Source organism: Piliocolobus tephrosceles, chromosome 9, assembly GCF_002776525.5.
Source record: "Piliocolobus tephrosceles isolate RC106 chromosome 9, ASM277652v3, whole genome shotgun sequence".
Lineage (NCBI taxonomy): Eukaryota > Metazoa > Chordata > Mammalia > Primates > Cercopithecidae > Piliocolobus > Piliocolobus tephrosceles.
Genome location: NC_045442.1, coordinates 66,829,061 through 66,848,459, shown reverse-complemented (window position 1 = coordinate 66,848,459; position 19,399 = coordinate 66,829,061). Strand labels below are relative to the sequence as shown.

The following is a 19,399-nucleotide window of genomic DNA, read 5'->3' as shown; positions in this document are numbered from 1 at the left end:
TCCCTCATGCATTCTATGTCCAGTGCTGCCTTCGTCTGTTCCTGCTGCTATGTCAAAAGGCCTTAGGGTGGGTAATCTATAAATAATAGAACTTTATTACTTACAGTTCTGGAGTCTGGGAAGTCTAAGATCAAGGTGCCAGCAGACTCAGTGTCCAGCGAAGGCTTGCCCTACTCCATAGACAACACCTTTTGTCCTCACACACACAGCAGAAGGGTAGAAAGGCAAAAGGGACTAATAGACTCCCTCAAGCCCTTTTATAAGGGCACTAATCCCACTCATGAGGGCAGGACCCTCTTAATACTCTTAATACTTCTTAATACTATTGCACTGAGGGGTGTCAACAGAAATTTTGGAAGCACACAAACATTCAAACTATATAGCATTCCAGGCCAGGCGCAGTGGCTCGCTACTGCAATCCCAACACTTTGGGAGGCCGAGGCAGGTGGATGACCTGAGGTCAGGAGTTCAAGACCAGCCTGACCAACATGGTAAAACCACATCCCTACTAAAAAAAAATTACAAAATTAGCCAGGTGTGGTGACACATGCCTGTAATTGCAACTACTTGGGAGGCTGAGGCAGGAGAATCACTTGAACCCAGGAGGCAGGGGTTGCAGTGAGCCGAAATCGTGCCATTGCACTGCAGCCTGGGCAACAAGAGGGAAACTCCATATCAAAAAAAAAAAAAAAAAACGAAATAAAGAAAACTATAAGATTCCACCCCTGGTGCCCCCAAAACTCATGTCCTTCTAACATACAAAATACGTTCATTCCATCTCAATATCCCCAAAAGTCTTAACTCACTTCACCATCAACTTTAAAGTTTAAGTCCAGTCTACATTTCATCTGAATATCATCTTGAATAGTCCCAGCTACTCAAGAGGCTGAGGGGGGATTAAGAAAGGAGACCACTACTACTCCTGCTGCCCTCCTCCCCACCACCTTGCCTAATTCACAAGACAGGAGGAAAGAGAGAAAGCAAAAAGTTAGAAAGAAACAAAAGTAAGATAAATAGCCAGACGACCTTAGCACCACCACCCGGCCCTAGGAGTTAAAAAAAGTAATAATAATAACATCAACCCCTGACCTAAACTACTTGTGTTATCTGTAAATTCCAGACACTGTATGAAAAAAGCATTGTAAAACTTTGTGTTCTACAGTAGTAGGCATACTACAGTATGCATATAACTACATACAGTAGTATGTAGTTATGCATGTAGCCCCCAGTCACGTTTCCCACTCATGCTCAATTTATCACGACCCCTTTTCACATGGACCCCTTAAAGTTGTAAGCCTTTAAAAAGGCCAAGAATTTCTTTTTCGGGGAGCTCAGCTCTTTAGACATCAGTCTGCCGACGCTCCCAGCTGAATAAAAAACCTCTTCCTTCTTTAATCCAGTGTCTGAGGAGTTTTGTCTGCGGTTCGTCCTGCTACAGGATAATCACCTGAGCCCGGGAGTTTGAGGTTGCAGTGAGACTGTACCACTACACTCGAGCCCAGGCCACAGAGTGGGACTCAGTCACTTAAAAAAAGAAAATGAAATGACAAATTTTAAATGAGTATCATCTAAATCACATATGGTGAGACTTAAGATTTAATTCAAACTGAGGCAGGCCAGGCATGGTGGCTAACCCCTGTAATCCTGAGATAGGTAGATCACTTGAGGTCAGGAGTTCGATATCAGCCTGGCCAACATGTTGAAACCCCATCTCTACTAAAATACGAAAAATTAGCCGGGTGTAATGGCACATGCCTATAGTCTCAGTTACTCGGGAGGCTGAGGCAGGAGGATTACTTGAACCTGGGAGGCAGAGGTTGCAGTGAACCGAGATTCCCACCACTGCACTCCAACCTGGGCAACAAAGTGAGACTCTGTCTCAAAAAAATAAAATAAAATAAAATAAAATAAAATCACCCTGAGGCAAATTGCTCTCCAACTGTCAACCTATGAAATAAAAGAAGTTATATGCTTCCAAAATACAATGGTGGGGCCAGGCACGGTGGTTCACTTCTGTAATCCCAGCACTTTGGAAGGCCAATGTGGGCAGGTCTCCTGAGGTCAGGAGTTCGAAACCAACCTGGCCAACATGGCAAAACACTATCTCCACTAAAAATACAAAAAAAAAAAAAAATAGCTGGGCATGGTGGTGGGCATCTGTAATTCCAGCTACTTGGGAGACTGAGGCAGGATATTCGCTTGAACCTGGGAGGCAGAGGCTGCAATGAGCCGAGATCACGCCTTTGTAGTCAGCCTGGATGACAAGAGGGAAACTCTCTCTCAAAAAAAAAAAAAAAAATGGTGGGATGGGCATAGATAGACATTCCCATTCCAAAAGGGAGCAATAGGAAAGAAGAAAGGAGAGACAGGCCTTGACCAAGTCCAAAACCCAACAGAGCAAACAACAGTAAATCTTAAGACTTGAAAATAATCTTTGACTCCATGCCCCACCTTCTGCATACACTGGCATGGGAGTCATGCCCCCAGGCAACATTGTCCCCACAGCTTTGCTTGGCACCACCCACGCAGTGGCCCTCATGTATTGGAGTCCAGTCTCTGAGACTCCAATGGAGTTACATGCTGGTGGCTCTCCTGGTCTGGCATCTCCAGGGTCACTCTGCCCCCACGGATCCACTGGGAGCCCTAGAGGGGGCTTTCTGAGGTGGCCCCAACCCCACGGGTCCACTAGGCATTTCCCTAGTGGGGGCTCTCTGAAGTGGTCTCACATCTATGATAGTTCTCCACCTGGGCCCCAAGGCTCTCTAGGACATCCTTTGAGATCTAGGTGGTCGTAGCCATGCCCCCACTGCAGTTTAACACTGCGTGGATACCACGCTCCAATGTATCCAATTTTACACTTGTGGGCATGAAGCATGGCACTCCAGCCATGGAGCATGGGATCCATGGGGCAACCAAAGGGGCAACCACTGTAGACTACACTGCCCCTGGGCCCACTAGCCACACTTGAGGTGATCAAGGAACTCTGTGCCAGAATGCATGGAGTAGAAATCTGATGCAACCCAGGGTAACAAACCCCAAAGCCCCAAAGGCATCCTGGGTCCCTCCCTTGAAGCCATTCCGACCACAAAACCCTGGCACTCGGGCCTGTAATAGCAGCTTTGAGGATCTCCAAAATGCCTTGGGGGCCATTTTCTCATAGTCTTGATGAATATCACCTGGCATTCTACTATCCATACAAATCTCCTTATCAAACATCCACTTGGCCACACCATTGGAATTCTCTCTCAAACAATTTCTCATTCTTTATAACCTGGCCACGCTGAGAATTTTCCAACTCTTTTAAGCTCTACTTCCCTTTTAACTATAAATTTCACCCTTAATTCATTTCTCTCATCTTGTATTTTACTATAAGCAATCAAGAAAAGCCATGCTGCATCCTCAGCACTTTGCTTAGAGATTTCTTCTACCAAATATGCTATTTCGTTGCTCATAAATTCTGCCTTCCACAAAACATTAGAACACAAACACAATTCAGCCAAATTATTTGCCACTTTATAACAAGGATCACCTTTCTTCCACTTAACCAGAAGATGTTTCTTAATTCCATCTAAGACCTCATCAGAATAGCCTTTACTGTTTATATTTCTACCAATGTTCCACTTGCAACCACTTAAATAACCTCTAAAATGATCGAAGCTCTCTCTACAGTTCTCCTCTTCTTCTGAACCCTCACTAGAAAAACCCTTTATAGTCCGTTCACGGCAATACAAGATTTTTTCAGCATGAACCTCAAACTCTTCCAGCCTCTACCCCTTACTCAGCTGCAAAGCTGCTTCCACATTTTTAGGTATTTGTCACAGAAGCACCCCACTCCCAGCACCAATTTCTGGCTTAGTCTACTCCTGCTGCCATAGTAAAATATGTTAGACTGCGTAATTTATAAATAATAGAAATTTATTTCTCACAGTTATGGAGGCTGGAAAGTTCAAGATCAAAGTACCAGCAGACGTGGTATCTGGTAAAAGTTTGCTCTCTGCTCCACAGATGGTGCCTGTTACTGTGACCTCACATGGTGGAAGGGCAGAAGAGCAAGAAGGTACAAACAGACTCCCTCAAGCGCTTTTATAAGGGCACTAATCCCAGTCATGAAGTCAGAACCCTCATGACCTAATTACTTCCTAAAGACCCCACTCCTGAATACTATTACATTGAGAATTAAGTTTCAACATGAATCTTGGAGGGACATGAACGTTCCAAGACAGCAAGATTTATGGCACTGTTGTATCTAGAGTAGATATTTTATAACTTAAAAAATCAAAACCATATATGATATCCACATGCAAAAGAATGAAGTTGGACCCGTTTCCATACACAAAAATTAATTCCAAATGGATAATAGACCTAAATATAAGAGCTAAAACTATAAAACTCTTAGAAGAAAACATAGGAATAAATCTTCATAATCTTGGATTAGGCAGAACCTTCTTAGACATGGCATTAAAAGTATAAGCAAGAAAAGAAAAAATAGATAAATTGAACTGCAACAAAAGGAAAACTTTTTTTTTTGTTTTTTTTTTTTTTTTTTTGAGACAGTGTCTCGATCTGTCACCCAGGCCAGAGCAAAGTGGTACAATCTTGGCTCACTGAAGCCTCGACCTCCCAGGCTCAAGAAATCCTCCCACCTAAGCCTCCTGAGTAGCTTGGACTGCAGGGCTATGCCACCACCCCCAGCAAATTTGGTGTTTTGTTTTCTTTTTTTTTTTTTAGAGACAGGGGCTTGCCATGTTGCCCAGGCTGGTCTTGAACTCCTGGGCTCAAGCAATCCTCCCACTTCGGCCTCCTGAATAGCCGGAACTACAGGTACACATCACCACGCCTGGCTAATTTTTGTATTTTTTGTAGAGACAGGGTTTTGCCACATTGCCTAGGTTGGTCTTGAATTCCTGGACTTAAGCAATCCTCCCACCTTGGCCTCCCAAAGTGCTGGCATTACAGGTGTGAGCCACCATGCCTGGCCAAAAACAAAACATATTTATACTTCAAGGGCACCCTCAAGAAAATGAAAAGAAAGACAACTGTCAAAATAGGAAAAAAAAAAATTGCAAATTCTATATCTGATAAGGGTCTAGAAGCCAAAATGTAGAAAAAACGATTACAATTCAACAATAAAAAGATAACTCAGTTCAAAATAGGGGTAAAGGACTTGAATAGACATTTCTCCAAAGAAGGTATACAAATGGCCAATAAGCATATGGAAAGATGTTCAACTTCATTAGCCACTGGGAAGATTCAAGTCAAAACCACAATGAGGTATGACTTCACACCCACTAGGATAGCTATAATCAAGGTTTGGCAAGGAACTAGTGGAACCTTGGTTTGATTTGGAAAGGAGGAATTAAAACTCTCATAAGCTGCTGGAGAAATGCAAAATGATGCAATCACGTTGGAAAACAGTTCCTCAAAAAGTTAAACCTAGAGTTACCACATGTCCCAGCAATTCCACTCCTAGATATATACCCAAGAGAAATGGAAACATATGTATACACCTGTACACAAATGTTCATAACAGCATTATTCATAACAGCCAAAAAGTAGAAACCACCCAAACATCCATCAATTATGAATGGGTAAACAAACTGTGGTATGTCCATACAATGTAATATTATTCAGCCAAGAAATGGACTAAAGTACTGATACATGCTACAACATGGATGAACCTTGAAAGTATCATATTAAATGAAACAAGCCAGACACAAAAGGCCACATATCCTATGATTCTTTTTATATGAATTGTCAAAAATGGGAAAATTAACAGAGACATAAAGTAGATTAATGTTATGGAGAAATGAGAAATGGCCATGCACGGTGGCTCACGCCTATAATCCCAGCACTTTGAGAGGCCAAAGTGGGCAGATCACTTGCAGGTCAGGAGTTCAAGACCAGCCTGGCCATCATGGTGAAACCCCATCTCTACTAAAAATACAAAAAAAAAAAAAAAATTAGCCAGGCGTGGTGGCATGTGCCTGTAGTCCCAGCTACTGGGGAGACTAGGGTGAGAGAATCGCTTGAACCTGGGAGGCAGAGTTTGCAATAAGCCAAGATCACGCCACTGCACTCCAGTCTGAGTGACAAATCAAGACTTCATCTCAAAAAAAACGGAAAGAAAGAAAAAGAAATGAGAAATGACCACCAGTGGGTATAGGTTTTCTTTATGGAGAGTGATAAAGATGTTCTAAATTGACTGTAGCGGTGGCTGTACAACTCTGTGAACATACTAAAAGCCATTGAATCGTATAATTGAAATGGGTGAATTATATGGTATGTGAATTACATCTCAATAAAGTTGCTACTAAAGAAAACCATATACATGGTGTCTGGTGACTGAACAAATTATGCACTTGTTGAAACTTGTGTCTGAGGAAAAACTGTGCTTAATGCACATTCAAGTGTCAAGTTTCAGAGGGACAGGAGGACAGCTGTCATCAGCTAAACGAGCCAAAAACAGTCATCAACCTTAATGTCATTTTGGCTCTTTAATGGATGCCCTAACAACCACCAGCATCTCTTGGGCATTAGCCACTTCATAAGCCACTTGAAACCTGCCATATGCACATTTTATCATTAGCTGGAAGGATTTGTAGAATTCCAAAGTCATCTCTTTGATTTTATAGATGAGGAAACTAATGCTCAGAAAGGGGGTTGATATCTACTGCCGTGAGGCATACAGTAAGTTTCAGGCGAAGCTGGGATCAGAACCTGTTTAGACTTTGCCTCTCTTTTCCTGCAGATACTTTGTAGGACTTCTATGTCCCTCAAACTGGCCTTCCCATCATGGTCAGGAAAGAAACTCGTCACAGGTTTAGCATCCAAGTCAAGCCATGGGTGAGAGCTGGAAAGGGATCAGGAGGCTGCAATTTCTAGAAGAGGCAGGGGACACCGCAGAGAGAAGATGGGGCCAGATTCCGAGAAGATAGCATAAGCCCCTGTTCCTGTAAGAGTAGGGATGCAAGCAGGGACATAAACGCAAGGGATGAGCCCCAAGGTGTGACCCATAAGACATGATGTCACATGTGGTCTGGAGCCGCTACTTCTTCCCATCACATACACAGTTATGAGAACAAGCTGTGAGAACCACCTCCCTGCTTACCCACTGCCCCCACCCCAGAAGCCATGTGATTTTGTCCCCCAGTGCCCTGTGAGTGAGTCACTCCACCCATGGAAACCTCACCCCACCCTGACCTCAAGCAAGGCAGAGTACAGAAGACACGTCCTCTGGTGCTACCAGACCACTCTCACCAGCACCCATGACCTCAGCAGGGCTGGGGCCAGCATGGAGACCACTGGCTGTTCTCACAAAGTGAGGAGCAGGAGACCCTGTCTGAGGAACATGCTTGGGGTTCGGAGCCTGGGCTAGACTGGGATGCAGGTTGAGCAGGAAGTGGATGGCAAGATTAGAGCAACATCTCTCTTTCCCCACTCAGGGAGGAGGGAATGGCCACAGGCACTGACACTCAAGAAGGGCCAGGCACAGTTCCAAGCCCTTCACAACAACCCCTAGGGTCTACATGACTTCTATCCCAATTGTTCAGTGAAGAAACTGAGGCACAGTGAGGCTGAAGAACCCTACCAGTCCACACCGCTGGTGCATAACCGAGCTGGCCAAGACTCGGCAGTCTGGCGTGCAGGCCCACGCTCTCAGCCCTGCCTCTGCATGCCTCTTACATCCCACACATGTGATGCTGTGCGTCAGAAGCAAGGAGATGGCCCTGCTGGCCTGATCATCAACACCAGGGCCGGGTCTCGAAGTCCTCAGCGCACCATCCTCCTCCGCCTGTATGTCCTGAGTCCCGGAGCCCCAGCAGCTCTGCTCGGCAGATGAGCCTCTGGCCCTGCTGCTCGCTTCCTGAGGGCTGTCAGTGGGGGGCCGGATGAGGGCTGAGGACAGGGTGGGTGCTCGTGGGAGGGGAGAGCACAAAGGACCTGTGACCACAGCTGGGGGCGGGGCAGGAAGTAGAAGTGATCTGAGTGGTGGCTGGTGCAAGGAGCCACAGTGGGCTGTCTGGGGGGCTGATGCCACCATTCCAGGAGCCTCGGCGAAGAGAGGACATCCGCCTGTGTAGCCGCTTCTCCATACGGGGCTCCAGGTAAGGAGAGAGCAGGGACCTGGGGGCCTGGGGCTCTGGGTGGAGGGGAAGAGCCTAATGGAGCAGGAAGTACCGTGACCTAAAAGACAAGACACCTGGGTCACAGACAGCGCCAATCACTAACTCACTGGGCAGCCCTGTGCCCACTCTGGGCCTCAGTTTCCTCATGTATGAAATGAAGAGGTAGCGTACAGTTTCTAAGGCCCTGCAAGAGCTGACATTAAAGCTTCTAAGAAAGATGGAAAGAGGCTCCCAGGGACAGAATACCATGAGAGTCAGGATGAAGGCTGAGTTCCCTGGATTAGGGTTATGACTGTGCCTGCCTCCTAGCTGGGATGAGCCCAGGGCCTTTGAAGATTCCCCTGGCCTCTTTGCCTCCCTGGGGCGAGTCATGCTGCCTGGAATTCCACCCTTCAAGTCACGCCTTTGGGCAGGGCATGGAGGCTCCAGCTATAATGGGGGCTCTCCATAGCCCTCCTGTGTCAGAGCCTGTGGTACCCAAGGGGAAACACCTTTGAAGAGCTCACCTTGGATAAGGTTAGAGAAAGGAGGTTCCAGATCGTAAACAGGCCCAGGTGAGGCCCCAGAAACACCTTAAAATTAGGAAGAACTTTCTAAACAATCGTTGCCCATAGTAGGCAATAGGGGGGCCCCTGTCACTGCTAAAGGCCGCAGAGCTTGGCAGGGAGTGGCAAAGAGGGGAGGGGCAGCAGGAGGGGATCTGAAGAGCAAACTTCGAGGCCTCTCCCCACACAGGATCCAAGGGTGTGGTCAGGTTGGCAGCTTTTCCTTTGCCGTTTGTTTGTTTGTTTGTTTGTTTGTTTGTTTGTTTGTTTGTTTTGGGCAGTCTCACTCTGTCACCCAGGCTGGAGTGCAATGGTGCGATCTTGGCTCACTGCAACCTCCGCCTCCCAGGTTCAAGTGATTCTCCTGTCTCAGCCTCCTGAGTAGCTGGGATTACAGGCACCTGCCACCACGCCCAGCTAATTTTTGTATTTTTAGTAGAGACGGGGTTTCGACATGTTGGCCAGGCTGGTCTCGAACTTTTGACCTCCAGTGATCCGCCCACCTCGGCTTCCCAAAGTGTTGGGATTATAGGTGTGAGCTACCACACCTGGCCAGGTGGGCAACTTTTATTCTAGAATTCGGGCTGATGTTCTTCCATAAAGCTCTGAGAAAGGGCCCCAAAGGGAAAATGGGAAGAATAGGGGCAATATAGGACCTCATTTCTCTTCCAATTCTGTTAAGGACTCTGTGGGAGGGAGAGAGGTTAGAGAGAGTGACAGAGACAGAGAAGCAGAGTGAGTCAGGGTGGGCAAAGGGTGGCTTGTTCTGGGGCCAAAAATGACACTTCTCCAGAATGAAGTCTTCCTCAGGTCCCTAGGCCCTCCCCCAGATCTGCTACAGCTACTCTGCCCCTCTTCTGTGGCCACAGCCCCCTCCCCACCACCCACAGTTGTGTCCTGGGGACAGAGTCATCCACCTAGATCCCCATTAGACCTTAGGGGAATTCTAGCAAGGGGCTCCCCTTGGCTGTGTGACCCTGCGCAGGGCTTTTCCCCTCTCTGGGCCCATCTGTACAATGTGGGGGCTGAACCAGGCCTATAAGGGACATACCAGCTCTGACATTCATTGAATAATGACTTAAGAGATATCTCAGCCCCTCCCCTTCCATGTGCCCTGATAATCCGTGGCTATGGGGGAAGGGAGCAGTCATCCTCCATCCCTCCACCCATGGCTTCCCAGAGCCCAAGTGCCCCCTGTCTCTGCAGCTCCATGGCGGCCTGCCTGCTCCTCCTGGGCATCCTTCTCCTGCTGCTGCCCCTGCCGGTCCCTGCTCCCTGCCACACAGCCACACGCTCAGAGTGCAAGCGCAGCCACAAGTTTGTGCCTGGTGCATGGCTGGCCGGGGAGGGTGTGGACGTGACCAGCCTCCGCCGCTCGGGCTCCTTCCCAGTAGACACACAAAGGTTCCTGCGGCCCGACGGCACCTGCACCCTCTGTGAAAATGCCCTACAGGAGGGCACCCTCCAGCGCCTGCCCCTGGCACTCACCAACTGGCGGGCCCAGGGCTCTGGCTGCCAGCGCCATGTAACCAGGGCCAAAGTTAGCTCCACTGAAGCTGTGGCCCGGGATGCGGCTCGTAGCATCCGCAACGACTGGAAGGTCGGGCTGGATGTGACTCCCCAGCCCACCGGCAACGTGCATGTGTCTGTGGCTGGCTCACACTCACAGGCAGCCAACTTCGCAGCCCAGAAGACCCACCAGGACCAGTACAGCTTCAGCACTGACACAGTGGAGTGCCGCTTCTACAGGTGAGAGCTGGGGATAGGGGGTGGAGGGCTGGAAAAGGTGTGGGAAACTCTAGGTGGTCTAGGAGCCCTGGAAAGGCAGTCCTCCAATCAAACTTGGAGGCTGCTTCTACCAGGAAGAAACTGCAGTCCTGGCTCCCAGACTTCAGGTGATTCAGCCCTGTGGCCTCCTCTCATCCACGAGGTCCCCAATCTGGGAGTGCCCAGTGAGACACCAAGTAGAGAGAAAGTGAGTGAGACCATGTCTGAGAGCCAACAGGGTGCCATTTAGGTCTAGTGAGTACTCAACCCTCCCTTTCCTGGGCACAGCCAGCCTTCCATGGAGTCCTTCCTGGATAGGGACAGAGGCAGGAGGCCTGGCCCGGTCATCCTTCCTCATTGCTGTGTAACCTTGAGCATCTCACTTCTCTCTGAGCTTCAATCATTCACTCAACCAATACTCACATCTGCCTGTGGCAGGGCCACACTGCTGAGCAACAGCAGTTGCCACCCTAGCCCCTGGGAGTAGGAGTTCTGGGACCCAGATTCCACATCTGAGAAAGGCACAGTGTTTGTGGGCCAGCCCCAAGTCACCTGCTCTGATTCCTCAGACCTGGAGGCCACGTTTCCTCTACAGAGAGGCTGAGTATGGCCCAAGCTGTCAGGATCCCGGGCATGTGGGATCCATCCAGGGGGACAGATGGATGAAGGCCACATGACTAGGTTCCAAAGTCCGATGGATACCATCAGTGCAGGATCATTGCTTTTATGTTCTTTTTTTCTTTTTCTTAAAAAAATATTAGAGATAGGGTCTCACTATGTTGCCCAGGCTGGTCTCAAACCCCTGGACTCAAGTGATCCTCCCACCTCAGCCTCCCAAAGTGCTGCGGTTACAGGCATGAGCCACTGTGCCCGGCCAGGATCATTGCTTTTATGATAAGAAAATTAAAAGGAAAGGAAAAAAAATGTTATTTTGAAAAGGAAAAGAGAAAATACCTACACAGAGCACTGAGGTCCCTGAGGGGTGAGAGCGGAGGCCTCCCTGCCAGCCCCATGCCACAGCGCTTGCACTCTGGAGGCCCCTGGGTTCCAGTCCTAGTTCTGCCCACTTACGTGTGACCTTGAGCAGTCCTGAAGGAGTTGTTTTATTGAACGGGGGAAATACCATCCCTGGGCCCAGCTGAGGTCTCTCTCTTCTCGCAGTTTCCACGTGGTACACACTCCCCCACTGCACCCTGACTTCAAGAGGGCCCTCGGGGACCTGCCCCTCCACTTCAACGCCTCCACCCAGCCCGCCTACCTCAGGCTCATCTCCAACTACGGCACCCACTTCATCCGGGCTGTGGAGCTGGGCGGCCGCATCTCGGCCCTCACTGCCCTGCGCACCTGTGAACTGGCCCTGGAAGGGCTCACGGACGACGAGGTGGATGACTGCCTGACCGTCGAGGCCCAGGTCAACATAGGCGCCCGCGGCAGCTCCTCTGCCGAAGCCAAAGCCTGTGAGGAGAAGAAGAAGAAGCACAAGATGACGGCCTCCTTCCACCAAACCTACCGGGAGCGCCATTCGGAAGTGGTTGGCGGCCATCACACCTCCATTAACGACCTGCTGTTCGGGAGCCAGGCCGGGCCCGAGCAGTACTCAGCCTGGGTGAACTCGCTGCTCGGCAGCCCTGGCCTGGTGGACTACAGCCTGGAACCCCTGCATGTGCTGCTGGACAGCCAGGACCCGCGGCGGGAGGCACTGAGGAGGGCCCTGAGTCAGTACCTGACAGACAGGGCTCGCTGGAGGGACTGCAGCCGGCCGTGCCCGCCAGGGCGGCAGAAGAGCCCCCGAGACCCGTGCCAGTGTGTGTGCCATGGCTCAGCGGTCACCACCCAGGACTGCTGCCCTCGGCAGAGGGGCCTGGCCCAGCTGGAGGTGACCTTCATCCAAGCGTGGGGCCTGTGGGGGGACTGGTTCACTGCCACGGATGCCTATGTGAAGGTGTTCTTTGGTGGCCAGGAGCTCAGGACCAAAACTGAGTGGAACAATAACAACCCCGTCTGGTCAATGCGGCTGGATTTTGGGGATGTGCTCCTGGCCACAGGGGGGCCCCTGAGGTTGCAGGTCTGGGATCAGGACTCTGGCTGGGACGATGACCTCCTTGGCACCTGTGATCAGGCTCCCAAGTCTGGTTCCCATGAGGGGAGATGCAACCTGAAACATGGCCACCTGAAATTCCGCTATCATGCCAGGTGCTTGCCCCACCTGGGAGGAGGCACCTGCCTGGACTACATCCCCCAAATGCTTCTGGGGGAGCCTCCAGGAAACCGGAGCGGGGCCGTGTGGTGAGAACAGTGAGCTTGGAGAGGACTAGTGTGCTTGGACTGTAGGGGTTCTCACAGTGGGAGCCAGGGCTGTCTTCGTATTCCCATTAGACCAAGCTTGTCCAACCCGAGGCCCGCATGTGGCCCGGGATGGCTTTGAATGCAGCCCAACACAAATTCGCAAACTTTCTTAAAACATTGTGAGATTTTTTTTTTTTTGCCTTTTTTTTTTTTTTTTTTTTTTTTTTAGCTCATCAGCTATGGTTAGTGTTAGTGTATTTTATGTGTGGCCCAACACAATTCTTCCAATGTGGCCCAGAGAAGCCAAAAGATTGGACACCCATCAGATAGATGGAAAAGGGAGACTCAGACTATTTTTCAGGGAGGTGGCTGGGTGTACACGCCAACCCCGATTCACCCTGTCCAAACTGCCTAAGCCCTCCGTCATTCTCGAGCCCTGCAGTCACAGCTACACAAATCACAGCTTCAGCCAGGAGCTGGGCAGAAAGGCCAAGCTCCCACCAAGCTGCCCAGGACTGGTCTTTTAGGACCCTTCCCTTGAGCCCTCTGTGGTGTGGCAAAGCCACTTCATTGCTTTAACTGGAGTCCCATCAGCTCCAGCTGCTCTGTCTTCCTTGCCCACAATGCTTTGCCCCTCAGACAAATGGAGGCCTGTCCTGACCTGTCTCACCATGTACATAGCTTGATGAAGGGCCAATAAATATGATGTTCTGGTGATCATCATGGCAGTGTTGTGGCAGAGGAAAATATGGGAACAAACAAACTCCAGAGATTAACTTCTACATTAGCAACCCAGTGAAAACAGGCAGGCAGGTAACGTATATAAACTGCTTTCCCACTTCTGTCAGAAACGTGGGGACCCAAAATATTTTACCTTCCTCATAATTCTCTGACTCAAGAAAGCAGCAGCATAAACGTGGTGATAAATGGCAACAGGCATTCCGCTCCCAGCTGGAAGACAATAGGGCATGGTGAGGACTGTGGTAAACTGAAGAGTGTGCATCTTATGTGCGGGGGGAGGGGCTGCAGTGCTGCTCCAGCCAAACATTTCATGCAGGAACGTGAGCCCGGTACTGCCAGGTCTTCTACTTTTTAAAAGTCAAACCACAATTTGACTTCTAACTGTGGCAGTTAACTTCACTTTGTGAAAATAAACCTTTGTGGGCAAACATGGTACAAGCTAAAGGGAACATGTGTGTGGGCCATAATTGATCCAGGGCTATCTGTTTTGAAAGTTTTACTTTCAACAGAACTATTTTGCACAAAGCTGAAAAGCTCTCCCCTGTCTCACAATTTCAAGGAAAGGAGCATTGGTTCTAACAAGGTGGGCTCTGTGGGCCTCCTAGGCCTTGGATACAGAAAAACCCAGAGTCTCGGGTTCCAACATAAGATGAAATGGTCTTTGTTTCACGTGCCTGGGACGTAGGCCTCAGCACACAGTCCCATGGAGTGGGTGGCAAGATTCCAGGCGGCTTCCTGGACACGGCTGTGCAGGCTGTGCAGGGTCATTGTGAGAGGGTCCAGAGGAGCAGGCACAGCCCTTCCAACTCTTTTTGAAACTCCCTAGAAGCTAAGTTCTTTGAAGTTTGTATGGGACCCACAGGCCCAAATGCCAAGCAGTGACATTACACTAACCCTAAATCCCCAGGTGGGGCAGGAGGGGTGACCAAGGAACAAAAGCCTGGGTGTAACTATTGTTACCACATGTCCCATTCACAGCCACACACTCAAACGAGAGCATGAGAGAGACCTCGACACTTCACAGTGGCTGCTGCACTCACTGGAAACAAACATGGGGGTGGGCAGTGCCCCCCGGGGAAAGCAGGGTCACAAGGCCAGGGCGGGCCTGGCTCAGGGGACAGCCCTGACAAGAAATGGAAGTCTTGCTCAATATCTATGTGATCAGTGACCCCCAGCAAGTCTCTCTGCCTCCTGGGCCCCAGTTTCTCCAAAAGGACAGTCTGTTTTACTCCCTTCTCAGGACTGTCTTGAGCAGAGGAAGGTGCTACAGGAGGGTGCTGGAAGTTGGTCTGGTTTCATACATAGGGAAACTGAGACCTAGCAGGAGGAAACTACAGACCTTAACTGTAGTCACAGAAGAAGTTAGTGCCAGAAAGAGCCAACCCTAACTCAAGACCCAGCATGACATTTTCATTTCCACCCCGCCTGGACACTGGGATGATTTGGCACACCTGAGGCCCCTTTGTTTGTTTGGGGAAGTCTCCACTGTGCTAGCCACCTTCCGTTTGCCCTTCAGGTCTTGTCCCCACCTGCTCCACCCTGCTCCGACCCAGGGGACTGACCTGTCTGAGCCTTGTCAGTGGGCATATTAGGGAGGTGGAGTACAAATAGTAGGGCCTTTGCTCCCCTCCATGTCCCTAGTGAGGTGGGCTTGGGCTGGCTGTGTCCCTCGTGTCACTGCACCTCTCCAGGGGCCTCTGCACATCTCACTCTCTCTTTTTATGTTTTTTTTTTTTTTTCCGAATGCAGCTTGTTTGGTCCCATCTTTTCCTCTGCCATGACACCACCAGTCACCCTAGCTGGAGGTGCATTGGCATAATCATGGCTCAGTGCAGCCTTGACCTCCCAGGCTCAGGTGATCCTCCCACCTCAGCCTCCTGAGTAGCTGGGACTACAGGCACGTGCCACGAAGCCTGGCTAATTTTTGTACTTTTGGTAGAGGCGGGGTTTCTCCATGTTACTGAACTCCTGAGTTCGGCAATCCTCCCACCTCAGCCTCCCAAAGTGGTGGGATTGCAGGTGTGAGCTACCACACCCGGCCTGCGCGTCTCTTTCTTTCCCCATTCTAGTAACTGCCCCTGCCCCTTGTCCCTTCAGACCTAGGGCTGGAAAACTTTGCCGCTGCTCATCCTAAGACACTGCACTATTTCTTCCACTCCCTACAGCTTAAGTCTGAATAAACCTTCCACCAATTATTGTAATTTGAATATGCCACTGGCATCCTACTGGGGCCCTCGATGACAGGGTCATCCTCTTTATGAGTCTGGTGGGGAGCAGAGCCCACCTCCCCATGAAGCTGAAAATGCCCAATGATGTCTCCCCCACCCTCCCTTATACCTAGGAAAGGACATGGGACTGGGGCTGCCAGTCAGGTACAGCTGCCTAGGTGTGTGATTTCCTGAGAAGCAAGCAGTGAAATAAGGGTTTGAGTGCAGGTAATTTATGCAGAGGTGATCCCAGGAAGCACTAGTAGGGGAGAGGAGAAGTGAGCCGGCAGGGAGGGTAGCCAATAAAAAGTACGTTTTCAGCTGGGCGCGGTGACTCATGCCTGTGAGCGTGGGAATCCCAGCACTTTGGGAGTCCAAGACGGGCAGATCACTTGAGGCCAGGAGTTCGAGACCAGCCTGGTCAACATGGTGAAACCCCGTCTACTAAAAATACAAAAAAATTAGCTGGGTGTGGTGGCGCACGCCTGTAGTTCCAGCTACTCAGGAGGCTGAGGCAGGAGAATTACTTGAACCCAGGAGGAAGAGGTTGCAGCGAGCTGAGATCGTGTCACTGCACTCCAGCCTAGGTGACAAAGTAAGACTCTGTCTCAAATTCTTAAAAAAAAAAAAAAAAAAAAAAAAAAGTACATTTTCCCACAAATCATCACTGAGCAGCCAGAGCTGTCCTGGAGACAAAGAAGGACTCGTGCTGCTAGCCAAGAATTGAGGGAGCCAGGGTATTTTCATACACCATGTGTGTCTGCTCCCAGACATGGATGTTAATTTCCCCCTTACTCCACCAAAGGGGCAGGCAGAGCAGAGTCCAATGGCCAGGGAAAACCCTCAGGGGAAGAGGCAGAGGCTGAGTCCAAATGTAGGAACCTGCGCTGGGATGATACCGCCCAGGGGATGCAGGTGCCGACCTTGCTCCCCATGGAATCTGGAGCTGTCATTGCAGGAAGAGGGAGTTCCTGGGGCTGCTGGTGACAGTATCTAGGGATTATGGGGTCAGAGGAACAACAGAGGTAGCTAGGGCTCTGCAGCAGTGTCCCCACTGGGCCAGTCCAAGGCAGGATTTAGGGGCACTGTTCCTGGATGCTCAGGCTGCCCAGCCATCCAGGTGACTCTGTGAGATGCCCAGTTAATACATTCTTTTTCTACTTATCTCATGCAGACTTGGCTTCTTTTGCCCGCAGTTAAAAGCCCTGGTTGACAACACCATCCCCTTCCCCAACACTAGTGGGGTCATACCCTTGGAACCACCACACAATTGTCCCCCATCCCCTCCCTCCCAAAGGCAGGAAACACAGAAGCAGGGGTCCATTCACGTTCTCCATCATCTGACAGATTGTTACTGATTGCCTCTTCTATGATCCAGGTCCTGGGGCCCCCAAGGACAGAAAGTCATGCCAAGCACCTGTCCCCTTGAGGGCTGCATCCGAGAGGAAGACAGACGTGGGCACACTGGAAGCTACAGGTAGTCAGGATGACATTCATTTTCATATGCACACAGAGTCTAAGGGGTCTCTTCCAAGACTTGGGGCTGGCATTGACAACACTGGCATTGACAACAACCCAGGCTTTTTGTTTTTTGTGTTTTTAGAGATGAGGTCTTGTTCTATCGCCCAGGCTGGAGTACAGTGGCACGGTCATAGCTCAGTGCAGCCTTGACTCTTGGGCTCAAGTGATCCTCCCACCTCAGCTTCCTGAGTAGCTGGCAGGCACCACCATGCCTGACAAATTTTTTAATGTTTTGCAGAGTCAGGATCTCTCCACATTGCCCAGGCTGGTCTCAAACTCCTGGCCTCAGGTGACCCTCCCACCTTGGCCTCCCAAAGTGCTGGGATTACAGGCGTGAGCCACCGCACCCAGCCCCAGCTTTTGTTTTTTAAGCAGTTGCTGCAGCACCATCATCTCCCTCCACACACAGCTTTGTGGTCCTGACAAGCCGGCACAGTGAGCCTGGCATCTCTGATGTGTTTAGACAGAGGAGGTGCCTGCTGGAGGGGAGGTGGTGTAGGGGTGAGGGAGCAAGGGAGTTCCTTGTCGTGAGGGGTCTGCTGCAGCCTTGGGAGGCTGTGGTTCCTCTTGCTCACCAGCATCTCCATTCCTCCACACCACTCCACATCCTGACGTCTGCTGCTTCCTCATAACCACAGCCTCTCCAGCCCAGGCCCCCAGCATCACTTGCTTGGCCCTCTCCGCCTTTGGCCTCCTCACTGATCTCAGGGCTCGTGCATGGCCCTCACTCACCCTGCAGCCACGGTGATGCCAGCACCCTGCACAGATCCCCTCAGACCCCACCACAACCACCAGCCCCTGCACCTCTATCTAAGGCCTGTGCTGGGGCCCACCCTGCCTGCCCCATCAAGAGGCCAGAAGTATTTGAGAATAGTGTCCATGTCCCGCTCAGTCCAGAAAAACCCACAACCAGTGGCTGAGGAAAGCTGGTGTATAAGTGCCCCAGCTCACTCCGTCCAGGGAATAAATGTAGGACATATGCCACACTGGCTCCCAGAGTTCTACAGCAGGTGGAAGCTCCATGTGCACACAGATGTGACTTGCTTGACCACATACACCGTCTTGGCTGCCTCCCTTTCCTGTCTCACTACCGTACCCCCTCACTGGTATTTTCCGGAGTCACTCCCCCAGTGGAAACTATATACTTGTGGATCTGTGCCTCAGGGTCTGCCTCTGAGGAAACCAGCTAAGACACACATCTGACTGTGTCATTGACTGGCTCACACTCTATCGACTCCTTGTAGCTAAGTCCTCCTCACTCTTCAGCCTTCAGCTTCAAAGATCACTTACTCCAGGAAGTCTTCCCTGACTGCCAGGTCTAGATCATGCCGTCCTCCACCCTTCTTCTGTAGTCCCCAGCGTTTCCCCATCAGAGCACTGTGAAGCCATAAGCCATTTCTATCTTACTCATGGTTGAATCAACTAGTCCAGCACCTGGCATAAATTTGATAAATAAAAAATATTGGATGGATGAGTAGATGGAAGAAGAATGAGTGGATGAATGAACCCCACCAAGGAATTTTCCAGCCTCTGCTTGAACTCCCCCAGAGACAGAGAGCTCATTACCTCCTACGGTAACTGTCCCACATTTAGAAGGTTCTAACCATGAGCTCTCATATTACACAGAAGCAAACCTCCTACATAGAAGCCTACGCAGTAGGCTACCTACCACAGAAGCCTAACATCCACTCCTGGTTGTGGCTCAAGGATTCTATATATGTAAAACTCTGGTTTTAGCCAAACGTGTTAGTCCTAGCTATTTGGGAGGCTACGGCAGGAGGATCACTTGAGCCCAGGAGGTCAAGGCTGCAGTGAGCTATGATCGTGCCACTGCACTCACTCCAGCCTAAGCAACAGAGTGAGACCCAGTCTCTAAAAATACATACATACATACATAAATCTCTGGCCCTGTTTTCAATGTGGTTAGGCAGAAGGACCACTGGGCTGATTCCAGTCCATGCAGCAGCTTCCCCTCAGTCTCCTTCTATGAAGGAGTCTTGGAAGGGCCAGACACTGCCCAGGAGAAGGTGGAGGTGGGGCTGAGCCAGCCGCCCCTCTTCTCTATAGCTGACAACAGAAGTGAGACCCCCCCTCCTGGGAGGGATGGATGCTCTTGGTTGTTTGCTCTTGATTCTTCGTTCCTCAATAGACCTCATCACCAACTGGGGTCAATTGCAGCTAGGGCAGCTGTTTCTCTGGGCAAAGC

The 19,399-nt window shown here is 50.2% G+C and overlaps 1 protein-coding gene across 2 annotated transcripts; it reads left to right on the top strand.

Moving 5' to 3' along the window:
* Nucleotides 1-7,235: 7,235 nt before the first annotated feature.
* On the top strand, nucleotides 7,236-13,909 carry PRF1 (perforin 1). 2 transcript variants are annotated; one of them, XM_023205023.2, is made up of 3 exons: nucleotides 7,236-8,105; nucleotides 9,878-10,420; nucleotides 11,600-13,909. In XM_023205023.2, exons 1-3 carry the CDS (start codon nucleotides 8,032-8,034, stop codon nucleotides 12,726-12,728), a joined length of 1,746 nt encoding a protein of 581 aa, XP_023060791.1. In that variant the 5' UTR covers nucleotides 7,236-8,031; the 3' UTR covers nucleotides 12,729-13,909. The 2 variants fall into 2 exon arrangements, with proteins under 2 accessions (XP_023060791.1, XP_023060792.1); XM_023205024.2 differs by lacking the exon at nucleotides 7,236-8,105 and adding an exon at nucleotides 9,175-9,227.
* Nucleotides 13,910-19,399: the final 5,490 nt, after the last annotated feature.

Bases quoted from the DNA above. Each gene is read 5' to 3' on its own strand.
- PRF1 (XM_023205023.2), top strand. From the start codon at position 8,032: ATGCCACCATTCCAGGAGCCTCGGCGAAGAGAGGACATCCGCCTGTGT. The intron at 8,106-9,877 runs GTAAGGAGAGAG...CTGTCTCTGCAG, and splicing joins TTCTCCATACGGGGCTCCAG to CTCCATGGCGGCCTGCCTGC. The intron at 10,421-11,599 runs GTGAGAGCTGGG...CTCTTCTCGCAG, and splicing joins GTGGAGTGCCGCTTCTACAG to TTTCCACGTGGTACACACTC.